Here is a 25,460-nt window from a genome sequence, read left to right as displayed (position 1 = left end):
CCCTTCCTCTCTGCCTCCGTCCCCCTCCTCCTGCTCCTTATCCCCCCCCCCCCGCCCCTCTCCAGTGTGAGCTGTACCACTGGGTGGACTTGCTGGACCGTTTCGATGGAATCCTGTGCGACGCGGGGCAGACGGTGGAGAACATGTCCTGGATGCTGGTGTGCGACCGGCCGGAGAACGGCCAGCTCAAGAGCCTGCTGCTGGGTGTGCTCAACTTCACCGCGCTGCTCATCGAGTACAGCTTCTCCCGCCACCTCTACAGCTCCATAGAGGTACTGCGCCGTCGGCACGGGGGGATTGAATTCCACTGTTATCTCACAGGGGTCCTCCATTGATGTAGGAACCTCCAGGCCTTGAGTGCTGCGCCCCTTCCTTTAGAGCAGGGGTGCCCAGCTCTGGTTCTCAGTGGCTGCTGCGCGGAAGAGATTTTAATAGGTCTCTTTAAACCTCCAGCTTATTTATTGGGAGCAAAAGAAGGCTTCCACTTGTCCATTGAGGCTAAAGGCTCGAAACGAAAGAGAGCCCGAAACCGTGGCCCTCTGGTCTAGACGTTCCTCTCATGTAGAGCTTGATTAAGGCCTTGATCAAGCAGCCAGTTTTACTTGTGGTTTAGTCAACTAATTTGTTCACTTAATTCGGAGAAGTCATTAAGGTATGAGATGGAATGAAAACCAGGTGTTTGGCGGACGGTTTGGAAGAAGCTCCCCAGCCATGATATTATTCAGGAAATAGCCAGCTGAGTTGTTCAGAGCTGCTAACCACAGAACGGGCTAGATGAGCCAAATGGCATCTTCTTGTATGTAATGATTCCTGTTCTCTAACTGGCAACAAAGACAGTCATGGAGTTGCCTATCCAGGTCTTAGACTATCACATTGTGATTGTATTTTCGTTAGTTCTGGTGCTGCGTGGGAGTTGCTGCTATTAGTGTCTTTGAGAATGTCCAACATTTTTGTAGAGGTGTTGTTCACACACTTTTAATACGCTGTAATACTGTGAAATAAACTGACGTTTTTTTTCTCTCTCTCCTTTCTCATTCTCGTCTCTATCCTGTTACCTCTCCCTTTTCCTTTCTTTTCTGCTGCCACCCCCTCTTTCCCATGGGCCTCTGCAGCACCTGACCACCCTCCTGGCGTCGTGTGACATGCAGGTGGTGCTGGCTGTGCTCAACCTGCTGTACGTCTTCAGCAAGAGGTCCAACTACATCACCCGGCTTGGCTCGGACAAGAGGGCGCCTCTACTGGCCAGACTGCAGCACCTCGCCGAGGTTAGTGTGCGTGACTTTCTGCCTGGGTTCGGGTGTGCTCGTCAGCCTGCTGCTTTTCTTATCCTGTTTTCTCTCTCTCTTCCCCCTCTCCCCCCCCCCCCCCCACCACCACCTGTGTGTCTGTCTGCAGAGCTGGGGAGGCAAGGAGAACGGATTCGGCCTGGCGGAATGCTGCCGGGACCTGCCTATGTCGGTGAGTTCCTGCAGGGTCTTCCCGCAGCCTTCCCATACCTCTGGGGAAAAACCACGTTCCCAGGCCTGAAAAGGCTGAGGTGTGCAGAGAGGAAAAGTTAAAAGAGAGGGAAATGAAAACGCAGGAAGTTTGGGGAGAATGTGGGTAGGGCTGTTGCGAGGTTTGTATTGAGACAGTTGCGTAGGGGTGTGGCACAGAAGGCCGGTGTGCAAAGACAGCTTGTAAAGACTGTTCATATGGATGAGAGTGTCCAGCGGTCAAACATGGGGTCCATGTGTGGTAAACCGCTCGCGAGGGAGAAACGAGGCTTCTCTCGTCGTGTAGTGCTGCTGATCCGGTGCTGATTCTCTCTCCCTTTCGTTCTCTGTGTTAACAGAAGTACCCGCCCAGCGCGACGACGCTCCACTTCGAGTTCTATGCCGAGCCCAGCACAGAGGTCAAGGTGGACAGGAAGGTAGGCAGATGAGTGTTGGGGAGAGAGAGATGTGGGAGAGGAGAGTGTTGGGAAAGGAGAAGAGTGGGAGGAGGAGGGGACAGGGGAGGAAGGAGGAGAAGTCAGAGGCATGGTGGCAGAGGCCGGAGGGAGGGGATGATCAGAAGGTGGAGGAGTAAGAATGAGTGAGTGACCGTTTGTCAGCTTGCCAGACACCCGCATTAACCCTGTGTCCTCTGTTCTCTCTCCCCCAGTCAACCAGTAACACACTACACTACATTCACATTGAACAGCTGGACAAGGTAAGACCACCTCATAGGTGTGGTCATTATTGTTGTGCTTCGTTTCTACCCACGTTTCTCATTGACCCCGGCTATTCTGCCCGTTCCAGATTTCGGAGAGCCCTTCGGAAATCATGGAGTCCCTGACCATGATGTACAGCATCCCCAAGGACAAACAGGTGGGCCGGGCCAGAGACTCTCACCCGCGCAGCTGCTTCGGTGCAAAAACAGAAGTGTCAGGTGCACTAACCCTGCCACCCCCTCTCTCTCTCTCAGATCCTGCTCTTCACACACATTAGACTGGCTCATGGCTTCTCCAACCATAAGAAGAGGCTGCAGGCAGTGCAAGCGAGGCTGCATGCCATCTCCATACTGGGTGAGGCACGGACGCGGGCGGTGGTGTTAAATACTGTTCAGTGTCATGAGCTGTGATTCGGATTCTGCCTGTGGTGCTCACAGCTGCAACCAATCTACGACTGTACTAGAGAGTAACTTTATTTTAGATAGCGCCTTTTAATGTAGCCTCTTAAAGCGCTGTACTCCATGACAAAAACGATGATGGGCGATAAAGAAAACAAGGGTTTTGGGTGTGGTGCAAGATGCAAATCAATTAAATAAAAGCCCCACTGAAAGGGAAGGTTTTGAGTTGAGATTTGTCAGATTTGAGGGAAGGTTAGTCTCTGATCCTTGGGGATGGAATTCCAGAGTTTTGGGGGCGTAGCGAGAGAAGGCCCCGTCGCCCACAAACTTTGCCTTCACCATAGTAGTGATAAGTTGTGATTTTTTTTAAAAGTGTTTGATTCCGCTTCAGTCATACCTTTTGTGTGTGTGTGTTGCAGTATACTCCAACGCTCTGCAGGAGTCCGCCAACAGTATCCTGTACAACGGGCTGATTGAGGAGCTGGTGGACGTCCTGCAGATCACAGACAAGCAGCTGGTGGTGAGAAGAGCCTTCTTTCCTTTTCTTGGTCTCGGGCCTCCTCTCGCTTGGCAACCTTTCTGCATTGAGTAGACCCGCGTCTCTCTCGTCCTGGGCTTTGTGTTTCTGCCTCCTCTACGAATCTCTTCCTGTCCGTTTCTTTTCCCATCCCTGTCTGCCTGTCCTTCTCTGTGTGTCTTGAGTTATTTTCTCCTCACCTGCCCGCCCGTGTTTCCAGGACATCAAGGCGGCCTCGCTGCGCACCCTGACGTCCATCGTGCATCTGGAAAGGACGCCCAAACTCAGCAACATCATCGACTGCACAGGAACGGCCTCCTACCACGGGTTCCTGCCCGTGCTGGTCAGGAACTGCATACAGGCCATGATTGGTAGGTTTACCGTACAGGTGCAGAACCCTGGTTACCGAGAATGGGGTTTAACTGGAGGAGCTGGAGCTAGCTGATGGATCAGTCGGGTCCTGGCCTGTTCCAATCATGTGGCCTTCTCCCTCTCTCTCTCTTGCCCAGACCCCATGATGGAACCCTATCCTCATCAGTTTGCCACGGCCCTTTTCTCCTTCCTGTACCACCTGGCCAGCTACGATGCTGGGGGGGAGGCACTGGTCTCCTGCGGCATGATGGAGGCCCTGCTGAAGGTCAGCGAACGAGCACCCCTCTCGGTTTTTTCTGTGTCCCGCCTCAGCGTCCTGGTGCTAGTCGGTGCCTCTCCGGCTTGGTGTGTCCGCCTCTCAGTGTCTCGGCATCCCCTGTCTGTTCCAGGTGATAAAGTTCCTGGGGGACGAGCAGGACCAGATCACCTTCGTGACGCGGGCGGTCAGGGTGGTGGACCTCATCACCAACCTGGACATGGCGGCCTTCCAGTCCCACAGCGGGCTGTCCATCTTCATCTGCAGGCTGGAGGTCAGTGTCCGTCCAGCCTCGCGCCCCGGGTCTGTTAGTTCATTTGTTCACTGTCCCCGGCAGATTGCCTGCAACGTTTTCAACCGTGAGCTTCAGTTTGCACTGCATCTTGTTAGACACTTTTCCTCGGGAACCGCACAACACTGGTTAATCAGCCTGGAGACTTCTTTATTGTAATACAGAAAGGAGGACAGACAACATTAATAGGTCAACCTGGTCTCTCTCACCCCCTTTCCTAATGATGTCGACAGGCTTTTATTCTTGAAGATGTGCAAAATTGCCATTTCAAAAACATAGCGGGTTGTTACCATATAAGGTGGGAACAAGGTCAGAAGGTTAGGGGGTGGGGTCACCCTTTGTGCAATTAGCTAAGACCCCTGTTCCCTTTCATGTTGCTAAGCCACGTTACACCACCAGGAAGAAACGTAGGTCTGCTCGGAATGCACAAAGTGGTTAAGCAGTTCTTGAGGGCTTAGTTGCTAACTCATGAGATATATATATATAGGTTCCTTCAGTCTCCTGTATGTGGTCGGATGAGATGCAGGCCTGACCTGCACATAGCTGTGTGTGGCTCCCTCTATGCTGTGGGGTGTGTCTGACCGTGTTCTCTGATGCCCAATAGCATGAGGTGGACCTGTGCCGGAAGGAGTGTCCTTTCGTCATTAAGCCAAAGATCCAGCGGCCCAGCACGGCCACGGAGACAGAGGAGATGGAGACCGATATGGAAGGTCAGTCTCTTTCTGCCAACCCACTTGGTCTGTCCTCCTTCTCCTCCTTCCTGTTCTTCTCAGTGCCCCTTTCTCTTTGCCTTCCTGCTCTCTTCTTTGAGGTCTTCATCACTCACTGTGCCCCATTCTCCCATCTTCCTATCTTTCTAGTCCTGCCTCCTCCTCCTTTTAGTCTTTCCATCTTGCAGCTCTTGCTGCCTGCCTTCTTACACCCGTCTCTTCCTGTCCTAACCTCTCCCATCCCTCTCCATGTTTCTGGCTCTGCTTTCCCCTCTCACTCCACCTCCTCTTCTCCTCTCTCTCTCACTCTTTCTTGCCTTGCTGTTTTTTTTTCCCCAGTTGCTGATGTAGCAATGGAGAGTAGCTCCCCTGGACCCTCCACCTCTGTGGAGCAGAGAGCCGAGACCGAGGCCCGAGCTCAGAGCAGCACTGCCTACACGCCCAGAGCAGGTAAGCACAATGCCGACTGATGCTTAACACAGGGGCCTGTGGCGGGCGGACTTGCTTCACTTACTACTGTGGGCTTCTTGCTCTCTACTGAGCTGTGCTGCCCATTTCAGTTCGTTGCATTAGCACATTTTGCTGTCGTGAGTGTAGAATTGTCTTTTGATTTTTTTATAGCTTATTTAATGATGAAAGGATTCAAAAATACAACATATACAAAGAAAAGGTCCTGGCTTGTGTGTCCTCCCCAGGTGTACAGTGTATCCCTCAGAGAGCTGCCCTGCTTAAGTCCATGTTGAATTTCCTGAAGAAAGCCATCCAGGACCCCGCCTTCTCCGATGGGATCCGGCACGGTACTGTGTTCCTCTCTGTTGGATGCCTGCGGGCAAGATAGTTCTAATTAAGAAGTTTACCCTGGTGAGTTACTACCCTGGTCTTATCACTCTCATCATCCTCCTTCTCTCCCTGTCTGTGCAGTAATGGATGGGTCCCTGCCTACCTCACTGAAACACATCATCAGCAATGCGGAGTACTACGGCCCCTCTCTCTTCCTTCTGGGTGAGTGCTGACTCTGAGCAGGGGATTGCGCAGTGATGGCAGATTCACGGTTTCACTCTCAAACAGTCACGGTCTTAAAACCTGAATTAAAAAGCAGTTGTCGGTCTGTAAATGTCCCTCCCATTCTTTCTCTCTCTCTCTCTCCCAGCGACGGAGGTGGTGACGGTATTTGTGTTCCAGGAGCCCTCTCTCCTGTCCTCCCTGCAGGACAACGGGCTGACTGACGTCATGCTGCACGCACTGCTCATCAAAGACGTGAGTCCACACAGGCGCAGACTCCCCTCCCTCGCTCCCTCTGTCTCTTTCTCTCTTTCCCCCTATCACGCCCGCTCAGCGCTGAGCCCCAAAAACGCCCGGTTTGCGCCCTCCCTTGCTGACAGTCGAACTCGCACTTCACCTCACGGGCCGCTCTCTTGCTCATTGTCACTTGCGCCTTCCCTCTCCCCTCTCGCCTCGTCTGTCTCGCTCACTCTTCCCTTTCCCTGCTCCCTCCCCTCCCTTCCCTTCCCTCCCCCCCCCCCCCCCCCTCCCCCTTCACTCCGTTTCCCTCTCTCCCTGTCTCTCACAGTCTCTGTCTCGGCAGGTGCCGGCGACACGGGAGGTGCTGGGCTCCCTGCCCAACGTGTTCAGCGCGCTGTGCCTGAACGCGCGAGGGCTGCAGTCCTTCGTGCAGTGCCAGCCCTTCGAACGGCTCTTCAAGGTGCTGCTGTCGCCCGACTACCTGCCTGCCATGCGCCGGCGGCGCAGCTCCGACCCCCTGGGTGAGCCCTCCTTGCCAGCCGTGGCTCTGCCAGCTGCTCTCCCTCTCTCTCTCCGTGTTAGTGCACAGCCGTGTGCCGGCCGTCCCCTTTTCCTCCCTCTCACCCCTCTGCCACTCTCTCTCCATCTCCTATCTCGCCTCCCTCCCTCCGTCTGTCTGACTCTCTTGCTCCGTCTCGTCCAGGAGACACGGCGTCCAACCTTGGCAGCGCTGTAGACGAGCTGATGAGACACCAGCCCACGCTTAAGACTGATGCCACCACTGCAATCATCAAGGTTGGAGCAAGACAGAGAGGGCGGAGGGTGGGAGAGTGGGAGAAAAAAGACCTGGAATTGTCCTGGAGTGCAATTCCCAGGTGCGGGGGTTCTTGGGTATCAGTACTGACATGTTGAGGGAACTGTGCCGCAGGATGCTGTGCACACACATGGCAAAAATCTTATGCGCTACATGGAAACAAGGGGGAAGTGAGGAAAGTAAGAAATTGGCGGTAGAGATCGGTCACTTTTAGCCCATGGGGCTTATGTTGCTTTCTCTCTTCATGCGTCTTAGCTCCTGGAAGAGATCTGTAACCTGGGTCGCGCCCCGGAGTACATCTGCCAGAAGCCGTCCATCCAGAAAGCCGATGGGTCGGTGTCGGCCCCGCCCCCACGCTCCAGCCACGCCGCCGAGGAGGCGTCCAGCGAGGATGAGGAAGAGGAGGAGCAGCTGCACACCTTCGCCCAGCCCGGGGAGACGGAGAGCAGCCGACAGTAAGGGAGAGAGAGTGGGAGGTCATTGTGTTCATACGTCTTGGTAAAATGGTTGCCAGGTCAGCAGAGTACTCCTCTGCTGCGCCAGTAAGGCTAACCTGAGAGAGAGAAAAAGAGGAACAGTTTACTTTCACACAACACGGGGAGAGAGGAGAGAAACAAGAAGGAAGAAGAGAATTAGTCTTCTGACTGTGGAGGAGTATGATGTTGAGAGCAATGGCAAATAAGAGGGAAGGAGATTAAGCACACAGGAGAAAGGTCAGAACTCCTTATTCCACCAAAGGGTTTTTTGTTTTCTGGTATAATAGACAGTATAGAGGTAAATGCAGTATCCACAGAGCAGAGCAGGGGAATGAATGAATGGCCAAAAAGAACAGAGAACCTGAATAATGTAAAAAGACGTTACAAGACTTCAGTGTCGATGTAAACCTGTGAAACCTGAAGTCTTAACTGATGAGCGAGAACAGAAGGACCAAACGCATAAGACTGAGCACGAAGAAGGAGAGAAAGAAGACAAGGAAAAGAGAGAGAGCAGAACGGGTGGCAGATCTTCAACAGACTGATTGTGACCATGAGGTTCAGTCTCTACGTGGGGTTTGCCTTTAACAGACTAAACTGTGTTGTTGCAGGGTCGTGGGCACAGAGGAGCGGATACCCATCCCACTAATGGACTACATCCTGAATGTGGTAAGTGGAAAGGCATCACTGAGCACGCTGACACTGCGTCAGCGGGGAGACAGATCTGTCTCTGTGTGTGGTGCTTGTGGGGTCACTCCCCATCCACACTCTCCCCTAAAGCATGCCGGTGTTGTGAGTTCCTGTAAACGCAGGGCTGTTGTTCCAGGCGTTCTCACACATATAGGGATTAATTAACAGACATCCTGCTAGATCGCTATCTTCCAGGGAGATGGAAATGTAATATCCCAGAACGAGCCCATTGATAGGAAGTGCTGTCTTTTTAGCCTCCTGGCTGGTGTGTATGTGTTTGGTGAGGTGAAGAAGCAGCTTGTGTGTGTGCTGTGTGTGGAAACGATTCTCTGCAGTAGTGCCAGAGCAGTAATACCCCTGTGTGTGCATGGCTGCTCTCCCCCGACAGATGAAGTTTGTGGAGTCGATCCTGAGCAACAACACGACGGACGATCACTGCCAGGAGTTTGTAAGCCAGAAGGGGCTCCTGCCGCTGGTGTCCATCCTGGGCCTTCCCAACCTGCCAATTGACTTCCCCACCTCCGCCGCCTGCCAGGCTGTGGCTGGAGTTTGCAAGAGCATACTGGTGAGAGACTGGGGCGCGGTGGGGATAGACGGGGAGCGAGGCACTGGGGGTTATGTAATCGGGACTCCCTCTCTTCTCCTTCACCCCCATCCTCCCCTCTGTTGTTCTGCCTCTCCTTGCTCCCGTTTTTTAATTTTCCACTCTCGCCTCCCTGCCCAGACCCTGTCCCACGAGCCGAAGGTGCTGCAGGAGGGGCTGTGCCAGCTGGAGGGGATCCTGTCGTCCCTGGAGCCCCTGCACCGGCCCATCGAGTCCCCCGGGGGCTCCGTCCTGCTGCGGGAGCTGGCGGCCGCGGCGCCGCTGCCCGACCCCACGCTCTCCGCCCACGCCACGCCGCTGCTGCACGCGCTCACGGCCGCGCACGCCTACATCATGATGTTCGTCCACACCTGCCGCGTCGGCCAGGTGAGCAGGAGGCCATGGGTCATGGTGACGCATGAGAGACAAACGGTTATTAAGACCTCAGTTTGTGTGTAAATATACTGTATCATTCCTGACAAGTTTTCTTTGCTGTGTTTCTAAAACCCCTTTTCTGGACAATATTACCCCCATCTTTCTCTTTGCCTTTGCGCAGTATGTGACCGTCTCCCCTCTCTCTCTCCCTCCCCTGCAGAGTGAGATCAGGGCTATCTCGGTGAACCAGTGGGGCTCCCAGCTGGGCCTCAGTGTGCTCAACAAGCTGAGCCAGCTCTACTGCTCCCTGGTGTGGGAGAGCACTGTGCTGCTGTCCCTCTGCACGCCCAACAGGTGAGGGCAGCGTCTGTAGCTGCTGTTGTCTGTCCTTAAACCTGTACTCCCATCTCTGGTACAACTGTCCTTGCAAAGCTGAAGGAGATGCATTTTGCTGCAACTCAAACAAGATGTTTCACTTTCTTCCTTTTCCATGAAGTTCAGAGTGTGGCATTTCAGGGGGGTGGAGGATACAGTCCTGACTCTTTCTCACTCTCCCATACTGTTCCTCCATACTGTCTCCCCCAGCCTGCCCCCGGGCTGCGAGTTTGGCCAGGCGGACATGCAGAAGCTGGTTCCCAAAGAGGACCGGGCGCCGGGGACCGCCACCACGACTACCGCTGGGGCACGGAGGACAGGTGAGGAGGAGCTGGCACGGGTACCCAAAACACGCGAGTGGACACCCAAGGCACCCAGGAGCTGTTCTGAGAGCCGCACGATCCCTCTTTCCATCTCTGTCACTCCATTCAGCTACTCCCCTGTCTTTCATTGTCTTTCTCTCTTCACTCTTATTGAGTGATCATGGTGTAGATGTGGTAAAGAAGTGTGGATATTAATCTGCTCCCCCCCCCCCCCACGTTCTCTCTCGGCAGAAGGGGACCCCGAGCCAGGAGCGGCAGTGGGCACCGCGGACCCCTCAGCGCAGGGCCTGCTGGAGGGGATGGGCCTGGACGGCGATGCCCTGGCCCCCATGGAGACGGACGAGCCCAGTGTGGCCGACGCCAAGGGCAAGTCCAAGCTGACCCCTGCCATGGCCGCCCGCATCAAACAGATTAAGCCCCTGCTCTCTGGTAAGACTCTCTGCCCCCCCCCCCCCCCTTCTTTCTTTTCTGTACGAAGACCAGCCAGCCCTCTTTTTCTGTCTCCCTGCTTCTCTCTCTCTCTCTGGCTCTCTGAGGGTCTCTGTCTCTCTTTTTCTCTCTCCACTCCCATCTGAGCGCACTTAGCGTAGAGACTTTCCTCTCTCTGTTTCAACACCGTGGCGGAGTACCAGAGTCCGGACGAAGCCCTTTACCCCTCCCTGCTGTCTTGGTCTGTTTTCCTCCAGCCTCCTCCCGCCTGGGCCGGGCCTTGGCGGAGCTGTTTGGGCTGCTGGTGAAGCTGTGCGTGGGCTCCCCCGTGAGGCAGCGCCGCAGTCACCACGCCGCCAGCGCCAGCACGGCGCCCACGCCCGCCGCCCGGGCCACCGCCTCCTCCCTCACCCGGCTGCTCACCAAGGGCCTGTCCTGGCAGCCGCCGCCTTACACCCCCACCCCGCGATTCAGGTGAGGAGGAAGGGGGGCCAGTCTGGGGCCCCTGCGTGACAAAAGCGCCAGAGCCAGGGGGACAGGGGCTCTGAGTGCAGACAAGCCGAGGAAGCGAGCGAAAGTGGTACCCTCAGATGCCACATATAGAGTTTGTGTACCCCAGCTTTGAGATGAAGACCCTGAAAGCCAGGGTTAAGGACCTTTAACAGTACTGTTTCCAGTGCACTGGTTCTGAGATCAGCCCTTTTTATGTAGATGGGTACACTCTCTTCAGCTGATTAGCAAGGCCAGCATTACTGCAGCATTAAATCTAAATTTATCATTTGATGTTGCTGTTAAACTGGAAGACTTAAAGGGTGGGCTGTTTAGGTGTTTCTGGCTTATTTACTTGAAGAAGTGGTGCTTCTATGTTGGTAGTGTTGGTACTAGGGAGAGAACACATTCAATGTAACAAGTTAAAATGTCTTGATTTAAAAAAAAAAAGCTTACGTTTTTTTCCCCATCTCCCTGTCCTGCTTTGTTTCACCCCCTCGTTTCAGATTGACGTTCTTTATCTGCTCAGTGGGGTTCACGTCCCCCATGTTGTTTGACGAGAGGAAGTACCCCTATCACCTCATGCTGCAGAAGTTCTTCTGCTCCGGGGGACACGACGCACTGTTTGAGTGAGCACTCCTTTGACTGTATTGACAGCTGGAACTTTATTGGCTGAATTGCAGGTTGGGACAGGTGGTCACACACTGCGTTGAAGCTCTATTGAGTTTCCTCCCCCCAGTAGGACTGGAAGCTGTTCTGGTTCTGGCAGGTGTGGGAATTCTAGGATTAGGCAAAAATTCATCCCCAAATTCACAATCCTCATCCCAGAGTATTTCTCACAGTGCAGCAGAAAGCATGCATCTCTTGGTTTCTCCCCGCCATTGAGACACTGAGACATTGTGCCATGCCATTCCCCCACTCCTGTCCTCATTCCCGCTTTCCCATCATGCTCCTGTTCATGAAGGCACACTAGACCCTCGCTCTCGTCTCACCCTGCAAGGGCGCCACGGCGTAGGACCGCTTTGATCGAGCACGTCAGCCTCTTGGCACATTACGTCAGTGATGGAAATTCAGTGCAGCTGAGCTCAGAGGTGCTGGGGATGTGTGAAACATACTGCCTAGCCATTGTGTTGGTGCTGAATCCTGGGAGGGATGTGACTTCTGACTGGATTCTGGAAATTCCTTAGTTTCCAACAACGGAATGAGCCAGAGCTGCGTTCCCTAACGTCTTTGTATCATTCTCTCTCTCCCCAAACCCCCTCCGTCATTTCCGTGCAGGACCTTTAATTGGGCGCTCTCTATGGGCGGCAAGGTCCCGATATCGGAAGGCCTGGAGCACACCGAGCTGCCGGACGGGACGGGCGAGTTCCTGGACGCCTGGCTGATGCTGGTGGAGAAGATGGTGAACCCCACGACGGTGCTGGACTCGCCCCACGCGCTGCCCGCCAAACTGCCCGGGGCCGCCCCCAACACGCCGCAGTTCAGCGCGCTCCGCTTCCTCATCGTCACCCAGAAGGTCAGTGTGTGCGTGCGTGTGTGGAGGCGTTAAACAAGAGAATAATTACCCACGTCTGTCTGGTCCTCTGACTGAGAGCGCAGTCCTATTTCTGTGCCTCCATCTTCCAGACTGTGCACCCCAAGGGACTGTGTTCTCACTGTGATGCTGAAGTGCCGCTTTGTGTGACCTCTTTCCATGACCTCCTTCGCTTCTCTCCCTCTCTCCAGGCGGCCTTCAGCTGCATCCAGAGCCTGTGGAACAGGAAGCCCCTGAAGGTGTATGGCGGGCGCATGGCGGAGTCCATGCTGGCCATCCTGTGTCACATCCTGCGGGGGGAGCCGGCGATCCGCGAGAGGCTGGCCAAGGAGAGGGAGGGGGGCCGCGCCGCTGAGGAGGAGGGCAGCGCCCCACCTGAAGAGGGCAGCGCCCCAAGGAGGGAGCCCCAGGTCAACCAGCAACAGCTGCAGCAGGTACGAGGCAAGAGGGGAGGGCGGGAGGGGGCGTTGCTATGACAGCCTGCGGTTTTGGAGTGTTTAGGTTGCAAGGGGGTAAGGGTGGGTGGTTTGTTACAGTGATTGAGTTTCTTTTCCATCCCTTCCCCTTTTCCCTTCTCTCAGCTGATGGATATGGGATTTACCCGGGAGCATGCGATGGAGGCCCTCCTCAACACCAGCACCATGGAGCAGGCCACCGAGTACCTGCTGACGCACCCTCCCCCACTGCTTGGAGGGGTGGTCAGGGTAAGACACCTGCCATTCACACCCACACCTGCACACTACCACAACAATATAGTCACGCACTGCATTGCGGTACGCTGTTTCACACCGTGCCAGGGCATGTTGTATACACGCCGTTATTCACACCTGAAGAATCGATGAGATGCTGCAGATGCTACATACAACGTAGTGAGTTGTATCTTCACCCTGTGTTTCACTTGACCGCTTGCTGGGATGAACAGATCTTCAACTGAAGGGGTTGGACTGACACAATATGAAGAGCTTCATTAAAACATTTTTGCATACAGGGAATATAATACAAAGCCTGCATCTGACCGCGCAGAAACACCTAATTTTTGGCATTACATGCGTCTTTGTGAAGGCTGTGCACATGTATTTACATACATCGACAGTATATATAACGTTTATCTGCAGACACCATACACACATGCACACTCACCCACCGTCACTGTACACACATGCTGTGGTGTCTCGCATGTGCTGTGTGGTGATTGCGATGTGTGTGCATGTGTTGCGCAGGACTTGAGCATGTCAGAGGAAGACCAGATGATGAGGGCCATTGCCATGTCTCTGGGCCAGGAGGTCTCCATGGAGCAGCGCTCCGACTCTCCAGAGGTAATACATCCCCACGCACCGGCACCTACCGCACACACAGGGCCACACACAGCCGCACACACAGGGCCACACACCGGCACCTACCGCACACACAGGGCCACACACAGCCGCACACACAGGGCCACACACCGGCACCTACCACACACACAGGGCCACACACAGCCGCACACACAGGGCCACGCACCGGCACCTACCGCACACACAGGGCCACGCACAGCCGCACACACAGGGCCACGCACAGCCGCACACACAGGGCCACGCACAGCCGCACACACAGGGCCACACACAGCCGCACACACAGGGCCACGCACAGCCGCACACACAGGGCCACGCACACCGCACACACAGGGCCATGCACCGGCACCTACCGCACACACAGGGCCACGCACCCGCACACACACCGCACGCGCAGGGCCACACGCACCCGCACACACACCGCACACACAGGGCCACGCACGCCGGCACCTGCTACGCACACCCACAGACAGGGCCACACACAGGGTCAGCTGCACGTGGTCGCACACTACCACACACACCGGCGCCTATTGCATGCGTTTGTCAATAAACCTTTTTCCCCCTCTCTGTTGTCCCTTGTCTGTTACTCTTTTGACTCTCCTTCTCTTCTCCTCCATCTTCTTCTTTCTCGCCTTCCCCTTTCCCTTCTCTCTCTCAATATTTCTCCAATAACGTTTCCTCTCTGCCCTTGCTTGCCTGTCTCTCTCTCCACGGCACATCGCTCCCCCCCCCCCCAGGAGGCGGCCCGTCGCCGCGAGGAGGAGGAGCGGCGAGCGCGGGAGCGGGCGGAGGAGGAAGAGGGGCGGTGCCTGGAGCGCTTCCTGGAGGCCGAGCCGCTGGACTCCACGGAGCTGCACAACTTCACCGACACCATGCTGCCCGGCTGCTTCCACCTGCTGGACGAGCTGCCGGACACGGTGTACCGCGTGTGCGACCTCATCATGACCGCCATCAAGAGGAACGGGCCCGAGTACCGCGACATGATCCTGCGCCAGGTGGTCAACCAGGTGAGGCCACGGGGGTGCACCTGTGATACACGCATCCTAACACCAGCGCTCTAGTTGTTCAGCGTATTTGTCTTGTGCACAAGTGCGATGAAACGCTTTAAAAGTGTCTGACATGTGCCTGTTTTACACAGTAGTAGTTCAGGTGGGCAGCCGCGTCAGCATGTGTAGGCTGCAAAGGAACAAGTAATAGGTTTATTCCATGCTGAATATGGAATATTCCAGAATTCAAGGTTTATTCCAGCATGGAATAAACCTATTACTTGTTTTACACAGTGTTCAGGTATAAAACTGGTATATTTGTATTTGTGTTATACACCGACTTTTCACCTTCAAGCTGTGTGTTGACTAATACGTTTTGAGACGGCTACGATTTGCCTTGTGGTAATTGTAACCCATAATATACAAGTGTTATGTGCTCCTGTCTGCGAGGACTGCTCACCCTGTGTCTCCTGCTCTCTGCAGGTGTGGGAGGCTGCCGATGTGCTGATCAAAGCAGCCCTTCCGCTTACCACCAGCGACACCAAGACCGTATCGGAGTGGACCAGCCAAATGGCGACTCTGCCACAGGCCTCTAACCTGGCCACGCGCATCCTGCTGCTCACTCTGCTCTTTGAGGTATCCGAGACACACACACACACACACACCGTTTTCCTCCCCAAGTTCAGTGCTTGTGCCCAACAGCATGTATTTAATTATTTCTCTGTTCGTATGTCTGCAGTGTCGGTGTCCAGTGGAGAATCAGCCTAACTCTTTTGCTTTTTCAAGTCTCAGTGCAGCATCTGTGTCCAGTGATATCCTCGTCTTGCCCATTTCTGTTTCTCCCTCGGTGTCCGGCACTGTACACTAACACCTGCTCCCTCTCCCGGTGTCCGGCACTGTGCGCTTATTCCCTCTGCCGCTGTCTGTCCAGCACTGTGGGCTGACTCCCTCTCCCTCCCTCTGCCGCTGTCTGTCCGGCACTGTGGGCTGACTCCCTCTCCCTCCCTCTCTCGGTGTAGGAGCTGAAGCTGTCATGTGCGCGGGTGGTGGAAACCAGTGGGATCCTCAATGTCCTGATTAAGCTTCTGGAGGTGGTGCAGCCCTGCCTTCAGGCCGCCAAGGAGCAGAAGGAGGTTCAGACGCCCAAGTAAGACGGACAGCCTTGCAATTTATTTTTTAGTGGACTTAACACCACTAAACCCTTTTTTATAAATGTAAACACTCACCTTTATTTACAGACATAGATTTGTGGGTGGGTGGGAACCCTGCACTGAGCATGCTGTCCAGGCATTGCCAGTGTGTTCACTGAATGGTATCCATGCATATGCAACCCACAACATCCACACAAACAGACCACTCCATCTGATGTCTGGGGATTGACCTGGACAGGCAAGTGCATGTGGCAGGTGGTTTTGCTGTGTCCCGCTGTGGCAGGGTTAATCCAAGTGGAGACGTGGTTCCTCTCTGCGCTCGGCAACGTATCTTAGTCTGCGGTGTGTTTCAGCTCTCGTGCAGGCGATCGGTTTGTTTCCGTGGATGTCTAGTGACGACGCAGCTGCCTGGACAGTCCGGTCCGAGAGGGAGGGCATCACCGTTTTCCCTGATCCCTAAAGAGAAAGGAAACTCTGTAGGCTCGTGCCACGGTGTTTCATTGCCCTCAATACCTTTGCAGATTTTAAAGTGTCCCGTCTCTTGTTGCCCCCACCCAGGTGGATCACCCCAGTGTTGCTGCTGATCGATTTCTACGAGAAGACAGCCGTGTCCTCCAAGCGCAGGGCTCAGATGAATAAGGTGGGCAAAGCGGAGAAACACAGCTGCCTGGCACAGGTGTAACGAGGCGCGAGTAAAATCGCATCGTGAAGTGCAGATTCTGATTGAAGTTGCTTTATCTATGCAAATTCAGCAATAATTTGCGTTTTTGAGAGTTTGCTCAGGGCTTTGTGTCATGGTAACATAATTGTAAAAAGAAAATCTGAAAGGCTGGAAACAAAGAAATTGTTGTGAACAACTGGAAGAACTTTGAGTCCTGCGTATTCTATTCTTCCTAAACCATGCTTTGTTTGATGGGTTATGTTAATTTTTCTTTGTTACATTTTTAACTTTTACTGATAGACAGCAAAAGAGACTTTGTCAAAAACAGAGGCTCATTTCCAGGTTTGGTATCTCCTGTGGAGGTGTCCTTCCAGAGCAGGTGTGTGCAGGAGAAGGGAGAATACTGAGGCTGAACCCTGGGTTTATAAGGGTGTTAAAAGACCAGGGCTCTGCTAGTCTTTGGAACAGGAGCATTCTAATAATTTGCTTTATAAGAGCTTTATTCCAGAAACTGAAAATTAGTGAAATAAAAGATGAGTGACTTGGCCATCTCAAGGCACAGGAGAGCTGAAAATGGATGCAGAAGCATTCAGATTAAGTAATGAGAGGACAGCTAGACAGTGAAGGCAGACTGCGATCATGACCCCGGGTATGCCGATGAGGGCGATAACGTTGGCGCTGCTCGATCTGACATCCCTTTCTCCCCCCACCACCCCCGCCCTGCTGCGCCACCAGTACCTGCAGCCCAACGGTAATAACTGGCGCTGGTTTGACGACCGGTCGGGCCGCTGGTGCAGCTACAGCGCCAGCAACAACAGCACGATCGACACTGCCTGGCGGGGAGGCGAGAGCAGCGTGCGCTTCACTGCAGGCAGGAGGCGCTATACTGTGCAGTTCAACACCATGGTGCAGGTCAGTGCTACACCAGACAAAACCGTCTGCTGCCTGCTGGGCATTACTGTAAGCTGCTGTGCTACATGTTGTACTCAATTCACAGTGATGCATACTTCAGTAGCATGCTATAGGCCAGTGCTACACCAGACAAAACCGTCTGCTGCCTGCTGGGCATTACTGTAAGCTGCTGTGCTACATGTTGTACTCAATTCACAGTGATGCATACTTCAGTAGCATGCTATAGGCCAGTGCTACACCAGACAAAACCGTCTGCTGCCTGCTGGGCATTACTGTAAGCTGCTGTGCTACATGTTGTACTCAATTCACAGTGATGCATACTTCAGTAGCATGCTATAGCCCAGTGCTACACCAGACAAAACCATGTATTACCAGCAATATATTATTGTAAGCTGCTGTGCTGCACATTGTACTCAGAATTCACAGTGATGCATACTTCAGTAGCATGCTATAGGCCAGTGCTACACCAGACAAAACCGTCTGCTGCCTGTACATTGCTGTGCTTACTGTTATAAGCTGCTGTGAGATTAGTGCTACACCAGATGAAGCCGTCTGCTACCTGTCATACAAGGTATGATGTCCAAGTTGTGTTGATGCACCATGTCAGGATTCACAGTGCTGCACTGGACTTCAGGTTAAGCTGTTCAGTCCTGTGCTTTTTGTTCTGTGATGTACACATCAAAACAGAGGTCTTAACATCCTGGCCTGTTGTTTTTGAGCGTGTTGAGTGCCGAGATGGCTGAAAGAATCTTTTCCCCTCTGTTCCCGCTCCTGCGCTCGTCAGGTGAACGAGGAGACGGGGAACCGGCGGCCGGTGATGCTGACCGTGCAGCGTGTGCCGCGCATCGGGAAGGCCTCCAAGAATGGCAACGGGCAGGAGCTGGAGAGGGCAGTGGAGGAGAGCAAGGAGGCTGGAGAGAGAGCCAAGGCTGAGAACCCACACTCTGACACGGGTAAGGCTGGCACAGGCTCAAGCAGGTGTCCCTCCGATTGCAAGAGGGGTGCAATCCAGAGAGAATCTTTTTTTTTTTTTTCCCCACGGAGTGTGCAGCTCTTATTTTAGAAGGGTAAAATGTAAAACGACATGTTCCTGACCCCTTATTATCTCTCACTGTAATGTTCTGCAGTGCACGAACAAACTATTTTATCTGAATATCACGGTAACAAAACTAGAATAAAGGGTCAGGATTTTATTGCAATCTCTAGTGACGGAGAATGTCATTGCATGTTGAAAAGTGTTACCTTAAAAGTTAGCGACGCGATGGAAGAAACTTATAAGCTGAACTTCGGAGGTGGAGGCAGAGAGCGTAGCTGGCCAAGGTCGTGTACTGACACTGGACTTTCAGTACAGGTGGACCCACTGGCCGCCCTGTCCATGTGTCTCCTTCACTCCTCCTCTCTCTCTGTACTAGTGCCGCCCCCTGCAGCAGTAGAGATGACCCCTGCCACCAAAGAGAAGGAGCAGCAGCAGGAGAAAGACACCACCGCCAGCTTGCTCCCACCCTCGGCACCAGCAGCCACTCCCACGCCAGCCCCGGTGCAGCTCGGGCCCGCCGGTCCTGCTCCCGGTTCCTCGGCCCCCGCCCAGGAGAGCCCCCCGGAACCGGCCCAGGCGGGCGTGGTGATCCAGGGCCTCTCCGAGGACATGACCACGGTCCTGATCCGCGCGTGCGTCAGTATGATCAGCGTGCCGGTGGACCCGGACACGCTCCACGCCACGCTGCGGCTGTGCCTGCGGCTGACGCGCACGCACCACTTCGCCATGATGTTCGCCGAGCTGAAGAGCACGCGCATGATCCTCGGCCTCACGCAGAGCTCGGGCTTCAACGGCTTCACCCCGCTGGTCACCCTGCTCTTCCGGCACATCATCGAGGACCCCGCCACGCTCAAGCACACCATGGAGAAGGTACTGCCTCCGGGGGGGGTGCATTGGCAGGGTGGTGGGGTACAGACTGACACCTGTCGGTGGGGTTTAAGAGTGACCATTGCCAATCGTATTGGAATCATAGAAAACACCTCCACTTATGGCCCAGTGGCTATTCCCGATAACGTCATCCCTGCCTTTCAGTTACTCCTGAGGTGCCGCGTACACCAGTTATTTCTGAGACAGTTGCATGCAGCAGGTGTCTGTTTTAACCTTTGAGTACTCCTCTGCGTCACAGACCTCCAGAGGTAGTTTCCTTACCCGTGTTGTCATGACTTTGTAAATATAGACAGCAGAGGCCTGGTTCAGGGCTTAAACTGAGGCTACAGTGCACTCAAGCCAGGCCAAAGGCAGATTTCTAACAGGACCTCCCCCTCTTGTTCCTTTGAACAATGTTTTAAGTTGGCACATCGTCAAGGACCCCCGCCATGCTCGGGAACACTGTGGAGAAAGTGGCAGGGTGGTAGGGTACAGAGTCAGGAGAATGAGGGGGGGGAAAGGTTTTTGTGGGATGGACTTGGGATGTAAGCAGTTAATCTCCTGCTCTTCAAGTTAAGAAATTGGCCAAAACCTTTAAGCTTTGAAAAAAGCCAATTATTTAGATTTGCACCTCATTTGTTCACCCAAAAGGAGTGAAAATACTATAAAAAAAGGCAGCCTTGGTTTAGGGACGGGATTTATTTAGGCTGTGGAGGTAGAACATCCCATCTGACTCCCTGGGGCCTGCCTAGTTTCATATCATTAACCTCCCCCGCCTGGTCTGTGCCCGTGTAGGTGGTGCGGTCAGCGGTGACGAGCGGGGCGGGCAGCACCACGTCCGGCGTGGTTTCGGGGAGCCTCGGCTCTCGGGAGATCAACTACATTCTGCGGGTGCTGGGGCCCGCCGCCTGCCGCAACCCCGAGTGCTTCACCGAAGTGGCCACCAACTGCATCCGCATTGCCCTGCCTGCACCCCGAGGAACAGGGACCGGTGAGAGGGGTGAGAGGGAAGACGGCCCGAGACACCTCACACGCCCCCCCCCCCCCCGGGCGAGCCGAGAGGCTGGCGCGCTGCGGTGTGCAGTGAAATGGGGGGAGAGGGGTTCTGGAAGACGAAGGGGAAAGGGGAAAGTTCTTGCAGGGTAGAGAAAATCAGAGGGGGTAAAGGGAGAGTGGACGAAGGTGACAGGAGTGTGTGACGTACACAAAAAAAATACCTAATGGCGTTATGAAAAAAGCTGTAAACAAACATGCTGGTCTGCTGCGAGTTAATGACGGGGTTCAAAATACAGCAATGCATTGACCCGGATGTGTTCATTATAAATGCATAGGTGGGTCAGGCCTTCCCGGGCAGTTTGTGCCGAGACCGCTTTCCCACTCCTCTTTCTGCTTCCCCTCCATCGCTCCCTCATCTTTCCTTCTCTTGTTTTTCCTCCCTCCCTCTCTCCCTCTGCCCCCCCCCAGCCTCCGACGACGAGTTCGAGAACCTGCGCATTAAGGGCCCCAATGCAGTGCAGCTGGTGAAGACCACGCCTCTCAAGCTGTCCCCACTGCCGCCCATCCCCGAGCCCATCAAAGAGGTCATCTACGACATGCTCAACGCCCTGGCCGCATACCACGCCCCGGAGGAGGGTGAGAGAGGCGGGGAGGGGGCGGGCGTCTTGTCGGATTGTAAAAGTACAGAAATCTGTCTTCCTGCTGTGGCAGATGTGCATTAACATGTCTTTCCCATGCTCTTTCTCTTTCTCTCTCTCTCTCTCTCGTCTCTGCTTTCTGTCTTCCTCCTCCCCCCCCTGTGCCCGTCTCCCCCTCAGCGGAGCGCGGGGAGCCCCGAGGAGTGGCAGCGTCGGGCAGCCAGGAGTTGTGTCAGATGCTGCAGGATGTGGGAGATGACGTCTATCAGCAGTACAGACTGACCCGCCAGGGCAGCGACTACGACGCTCAGACGGCCTTCAATATCAATGTCAGTCTGCCTTTGTGCCCCCCCCCCCGCCGCCCCATTTTCCTATTTGTCTGTGTGAGTGCACGCATGTGGTGTGCATGTCAGTCTCTCTCTCACGTGGAGTGCGCCTTGCGTTGGTCTGTGTGTGGCCGTCCCCCAGTCGGTCTGAGAACATTGAGGAGTGAGGGAGGGGAATAATATAATAATATCATCGCTTTATTAACCCTTTACAATTTCTTGCATTAAGAATTATCTTTTTGCATACCCCAGCTTGCTCTCCATGAGATACACAGACACACAGACAGGGAGAGAGCCTGGGGTCAGAGCGCAGGGTCAGCCATTGTACGGCGCCCCTGGAGCAGTTGGGGTGAAGGGCCTTGCTCAGGGGCCCAACGGAATACGATTCCTCTGCCAGCTGCGGGATTTGAACCAGCAACCTTCCAGCCACAGGCGCAGATCCTTAGCCACAGAGCCACCCTCAGCCTGTGGAGTGGTGCAGGGGAAGATTTAGGGGGTAGTGGTGCTGAGGGAGTCCAGTGTGTGTGTGCGCGCAACGCGAGTGTTTGAACAGTGCCTTTAGTGTTTTGGTGGGGTTGGGGAGGTGTTCACAGTGCGTGTCTGTACGGTTGCCGGTCTTTCCGAAGACTAATTTATATTTCCCTGTCTCTCCAGGCCCAGGTGTTTGCAGCTGACAGCAGTGCAGCGGAGTCTTCCCAGTCCGGCACCCCACAGGGAGAGGGTAAGCCTGTCTGCTGGCCCTGTTGGCACTGTACCCTCTGTATGCTCTCATCCTTCTGCCCCTTCTCCAGTTTGTCACGGGCTTTACTGCCCCGACAGCTTGAAGCATCTCTCCCTCTCTGCTCTGAAAGTACTCTGTTGTGCTTCGTGTACCCAGGTGTTGCCGAAACGCTGGGATGGGGAGGCCCGCCCAGCGTGGTAAGAGCTGGGTTTCTTTGTGCGGCTCTCTCTTGCGCCCGCTCTCCATGCTGGGTCACGCCCTCGCGCCGTCGCTCGTGCGCGCCTTCTCTCAGTGCCGCGTTACCGTGTGGGGAGCACATGTTCACATGTTACTCACCCCTCTGTGTCCGCCTCGCTCCTGCAGCCTCCACTCCGGAGGAGGCCCGCGATGGGAAGAAGGACCGGGAGGGGGAGCGGGCAGCAGAGGACCCCCGAGTCAAGGCCAAGGCCAGCAAGCCGCTGATGCCCACCTCCACCATTCTGCGACTGCTGGCCGAGCTGGTGCGCTCCTATGTGGGCATCGCCACGCTCATCGCCTCCTACTGCTACACGGCCGGCCAGAGCGAGCTCATCAAAGAGGTCAGGGTTTCTCCCGCTCCTGTCCCTTCCTTCTCCCTCTCCGTTTCCAGCTTTCCCTCCCTCTTTCTTGTCCTTTTGTTTGTCTGTTGTCTGCTAGCGTCTCGACCTCTCACTCTCGTCCTTTCTTCCTCCAGGACTGCAGCGTGCTGGCGTTCGTGCTGGACCACCTGCTCCCCCACACTCAGAACTCGGAGGACAAGGACACGCCCGCCCTGGCGCGGCTGTTCCTGGCCAGCCTGGCAGCCGCGGGCACCGGCACGGACGCCCAAGTCGCCCTGGTGAATGAGGTGAAGGCGGCTCTGAGCCGCGCACTCGCCATGGCCGAGAGCACGGAGAAACACGCGCGGTAAGCGGCGCGCTTCGCACCCGCACGTCTTCCTCTTGCTCGTCTTCTTGTGTGTTTGTTCTCTCCACGCTCTCCTCCCCTTGATCATATTAATCCTATCTCCCCCTCCTCCTCTCCGCAGGCTGCAAGCGGTGATGTGCATTATCAGCACCATCATGGAGTCCTGCCCCTCCACCTCCAGCTTCTACAGCACGGCCGCCGCCAAGACCCAGCACAACGGCATGAACAACATCATCCGGCTGTTCCTGAAGAAGGGGCTGGTCAATGACCTGGCCCGGGTGCCCCACAGCCTTGACCTGTCCAGGTACAGGCGCCGGCGCGCGCGGCAAGCGGCGTGCTCCGCACTGTCTCTGTGTAGATTTCGGGAGACCTCCTCAAGGAATTCGGGGTTGATTCCTTACCTCATTAAAAATGTAATGGATGGGATGATTGCCTTATTCTTGGTCCTAGAGGCTAACGTTGACGTTGAAGCACAGTTGCGAGGGTAACATCCTCCAGGGGAGGAAGTAGTCAGTCATTTGTCGAAAGCAATTGGAATTTTGTGCAGGTCACCGGAGAGATGAATTGGGCCAATGGTAATCTCTGCATGAACTGGGTGCATATGTGCTCAGTGTGACTGCCTCTTGTCCTTTCTGGTGTGTACCTTGCTGTTAATTGATGGTGTGAGTGTCAGCAGCGTTATGCAGCTAATGTGTTCATTGACAGCACCTGCCTGTCTGTCTCCCCCTCAGTCCTAACATGGCCAACACAGTGAACGCGGCCCTAAAGCCTCTGGAGACGCTCTCTCGGATCGTGAACCAGCCCAGCAGCCTGTTTGGGAGCAAGAGCACCTCCAGCAAGAGCAAGACTGAGCAGGACACCGCCGGAACGGCCAGGGACAGCAACAGCAACACGCAGGACACAGGTAACGCACGCTGGGCCACACTGACCTCGACCACGCTTGTCAACGGGTCACGCGCACTGACCCAGCGCCGCGCAGGGCACGGGTCACGCGCACTGACCCAAAACCCCGATCAGGAGGGTTAAATTAACCCAGCCGAGTTCACGAGGTCTCACGTCGTTGATATTTCAGACTGCTGAACATTTAAAAGACTCCTTACCTCTCCTTCCTCCTTCTGTCTCAGGAGAACCCGGAGAGGCTGAGCCGCAGGAGGACAGCACCCCGGCAGCGGGGACGGACAACGACCTCATGGATGGGGAGGCGGAGGGGGACACCGTGGTGATTGCCGGACAGCCCGAGGTCCTCAATACGCAGGAGATGCAGGTCAGTACACAGCAGGCTATGCCCCACCCAGCAAATTACACAACAGCCCGGCACGCAACCGTACAATGTGTAGTGTGTAACACCGTGCAGCCCTGCACACCACACGCCCACACCTCTGTGCGTAACACTGCACTCGCTTTTCTACACAATATGTGACTCGCGGCTTCAAGTCTAAACTCTGTGTGCTCCAGGTGGAGAACGAGCTGGTGGACCTGATCGATGAGCTGTTGGAGAGAGACGCTGGGACTGTGAACAGTGCAATCATTGGTGAGAAGCAGGGAGAGGGGTGGGGAAGGGAGGGGATGGATTTGGGGAGGAGGAAAAAAAGGAAAATGGAGAGATCCGGTGATGGTATTATTGCCGAGAGCAGGAAAGCAGGTCGACAAGGGAGAGGAGTGCGAAGGGGCGAGGGAGAATGAAGAACTGTTGTCAACTGAGGCCGAAAATGAGAGGGAGAGAAGGGGGCGGGGGGGAGCAGGATGGACAGGAGAGAGCATGTGTGCATCATTTGAGAATCTGAAAAGAGCAGCTTAACTGATGGGCTCTTGGACCTGTCACACAGTGGGCCGCAGCGGCGAGGACGAGTCGCAGGAGGACGTTCTGATGGATGAAGCTCCCTCCAACCTGAGCCAGGCCTCCACGCTGCAGGCCAACCGAGAGGGTAATGACTGTATGATAACACGTCGTAACACCAACTGAAATAACATAACACAGTGCAGCAGCGCTGTACTAACTCTGTAATTACCGGGTCATCTGTTTGTTGTGTTGGAATGTCCAGTGTAATTACAATGTAATAGACCCTTTCCTCCAATACTGTTGGAGTTGCATTGCAACAAAAAGTAATATAGTGGTTGTACAAGTACAACATGACAACACCTCTGTTCTGTATGTGGTGGCTTTATTACCTGCTACGGCAGGACTCCTCTACAGTGTTCAGGCTGATTCCTTGCTGTAGTACTGCAGTAACAGCACTGTTGTCCGCACTCTGGCTCTCAGACTCCATGAACATCCTGGAGCCAGAGGACGAGGAGCATACACAGGAGGAGGACAGCAGCGGCAGCAATGAGGACGAGGACAGCCAGGACGAGGAAGAAGAGGAGGAGGAGGAAGAGGAGGAGGATGACCAGGTCAGCCCCTGTACACAGATTGCAAACTGAGGGTGGAAAACGGACAGCCCCTGGAGAGAATTCTCTCTGTATCATACAGGCTATGGCTATAATGTATCATAACCCCTTATTTTTCTATCTTCTTCCCCCCTCCCTCCCAGGATGACGAGGAGGGAGATGAGGATGATGACGACGACGGCTCAGAGATGGAGCTGGATGAAGACTATCCCGACATCAACACTGCGCCGCACATCCGGTTCGAGAGGTTCGACCGCGACGACGACCTCATCATCGAGTTTGACAACATGTTCTCCACCACAGGTGAGAATGTGCTACCTGACCGGCAGCGAAGTTTATAACACAGGGAAGTACTCCCTGATAATGGCACTGCCTTCCGCTGCTGATACACTGCACGGAAATCATCAGGATCGCAAGGATAGCAGTTTCCCCACCAGTAAAAGATAACGCTGTATGT

The 25,460-nt window shown here is 54.7% G+C and overlaps 1 protein-coding gene across 12 annotated transcripts in view; it reads left to right on the top strand.

The window, feature by feature from the left end:
• huwe1 (HECT, UBA and WWE domain containing E3 ubiquitin protein ligase 1) overlaps positions 1–25,460 on the top strand; it is a 52,430-nt gene that overhangs the window by 9,097 nt on the left and 17,873 nt on the right. For 7 of the 12 annotated variants that reach the window (XM_069183471.1, XM_069183451.1, XM_069183466.1 and 4 more), the window contains exons 4-54: positions 66–272; positions 1,113–1,265; positions 1,396–1,458; positions 1,835–1,912; positions 2,146–2,193; positions 2,283–2,351; positions 2,449–2,548; positions 3,012–3,112; positions 3,330–3,480; positions 3,619–3,746; positions 3,871–4,011; positions 4,634–4,739; positions 5,079–5,189; positions 5,435–5,536; positions 5,661–5,741; positions 5,890–5,996; positions 6,310–6,502; positions 6,685–6,776; positions 7,051–7,250; positions 7,880–7,937; positions 8,347–8,523; positions 8,683–8,928; positions 9,137–9,270; positions 9,502–9,611; positions 9,846–10,043; positions 10,301–10,517; positions 11,039–11,161; positions 11,811–12,048; positions 12,258–12,500; positions 12,648–12,770; positions 13,287–13,382; positions 14,135–14,404; positions 14,867–15,019; positions 15,403–15,530; positions 16,093–16,174; positions 16,931–17,107; positions 17,892–18,060; positions 18,520–19,013; positions 19,806–20,010; positions 20,475–20,642; positions 20,825–20,973; positions 21,625–21,691; positions 22,055–22,269; positions 22,404–22,615; positions 22,737–22,919; positions 23,347–23,519; positions 23,740–23,879; positions 24,071–24,146; positions 24,442–24,540; positions 24,876–25,006; positions 25,147–25,306. In XM_069183471.1, coding sequence (XP_069039572.1) covers positions 66–272; positions 1,113–1,265; positions 1,396–1,458; positions 1,835–1,912; positions 2,146–2,193; positions 2,283–2,351; positions 2,449–2,548; positions 3,012–3,112; positions 3,330–3,480; positions 3,619–3,746; positions 3,871–4,011; positions 4,634–4,739; positions 5,079–5,189; positions 5,435–5,536; positions 5,661–5,741; positions 5,890–5,996; positions 6,310–6,502; positions 6,685–6,776; positions 7,051–7,250; positions 7,880–7,937; positions 8,347–8,523; positions 8,683–8,928; positions 9,137–9,270; positions 9,502–9,611; positions 9,846–10,043; positions 10,301–10,517; positions 11,039–11,161; positions 11,811–12,048; positions 12,258–12,500; positions 12,648–12,770; positions 13,287–13,382; positions 14,135–14,404; positions 14,867–15,019; positions 15,403–15,530; positions 16,093–16,174; positions 16,931–17,107; positions 17,892–18,060; positions 18,520–19,013; positions 19,806–20,010; positions 20,475–20,642; positions 20,825–20,973; positions 21,625–21,691; positions 22,055–22,269; positions 22,404–22,615; positions 22,737–22,919; positions 23,347–23,519; positions 23,740–23,879; positions 24,071–24,146; positions 24,442–24,540; positions 24,876–25,006; positions 25,147–25,306 — 7,645 coding nt within the window. The remainder of the gene's footprint in view (positions 1–65; positions 273–1,112; positions 1,266–1,395; positions 1,459–1,834; positions 1,913–2,145; positions 2,194–2,282; positions 2,352–2,448; positions 2,549–3,011; positions 3,113–3,329; positions 3,481–3,618; positions 3,747–3,870; positions 4,012–4,633; positions 4,740–5,078; positions 5,190–5,434; positions 5,537–5,660; positions 5,742–5,889; positions 5,997–6,309; positions 6,503–6,684; positions 6,777–7,050; positions 7,251–7,879; positions 7,938–8,346; positions 8,524–8,682; positions 8,929–9,136; positions 9,271–9,501; positions 9,612–9,845; positions 10,044–10,300; positions 10,518–11,038; positions 11,162–11,810; positions 12,049–12,257; positions 12,501–12,647; positions 12,771–13,286; positions 13,383–14,134; positions 14,405–14,866; positions 15,020–15,402; positions 15,531–16,092; positions 16,175–16,930; positions 17,108–17,891; positions 18,061–18,519; positions 19,014–19,805; positions 20,011–20,474; positions 20,643–20,824; positions 20,974–21,624; positions 21,692–22,054; positions 22,270–22,403; positions 22,616–22,736; positions 22,920–23,346; positions 23,520–23,739; positions 23,880–24,070; positions 24,147–24,441; positions 24,541–24,875; positions 25,007–25,146; positions 25,307–25,460) is intronic. The other 5 variants (XM_069183485.1, XM_069183480.1, XM_069183452.1 and 2 more) reach the window with 4 other exon arrangements.

This window comes from Lepisosteus oculatus, chromosome 2 (genome assembly GCF_040954835.1).
Source record: "Lepisosteus oculatus isolate fLepOcu1 chromosome 2, fLepOcu1.hap2, whole genome shotgun sequence".
Taxonomy (NCBI): Eukaryota; Metazoa; Chordata; class Actinopteri; order Semionotiformes; family Lepisosteidae; genus Lepisosteus; species Lepisosteus oculatus.
This window is presented reverse-complemented; position numbering and strand designations above follow the sequence as displayed.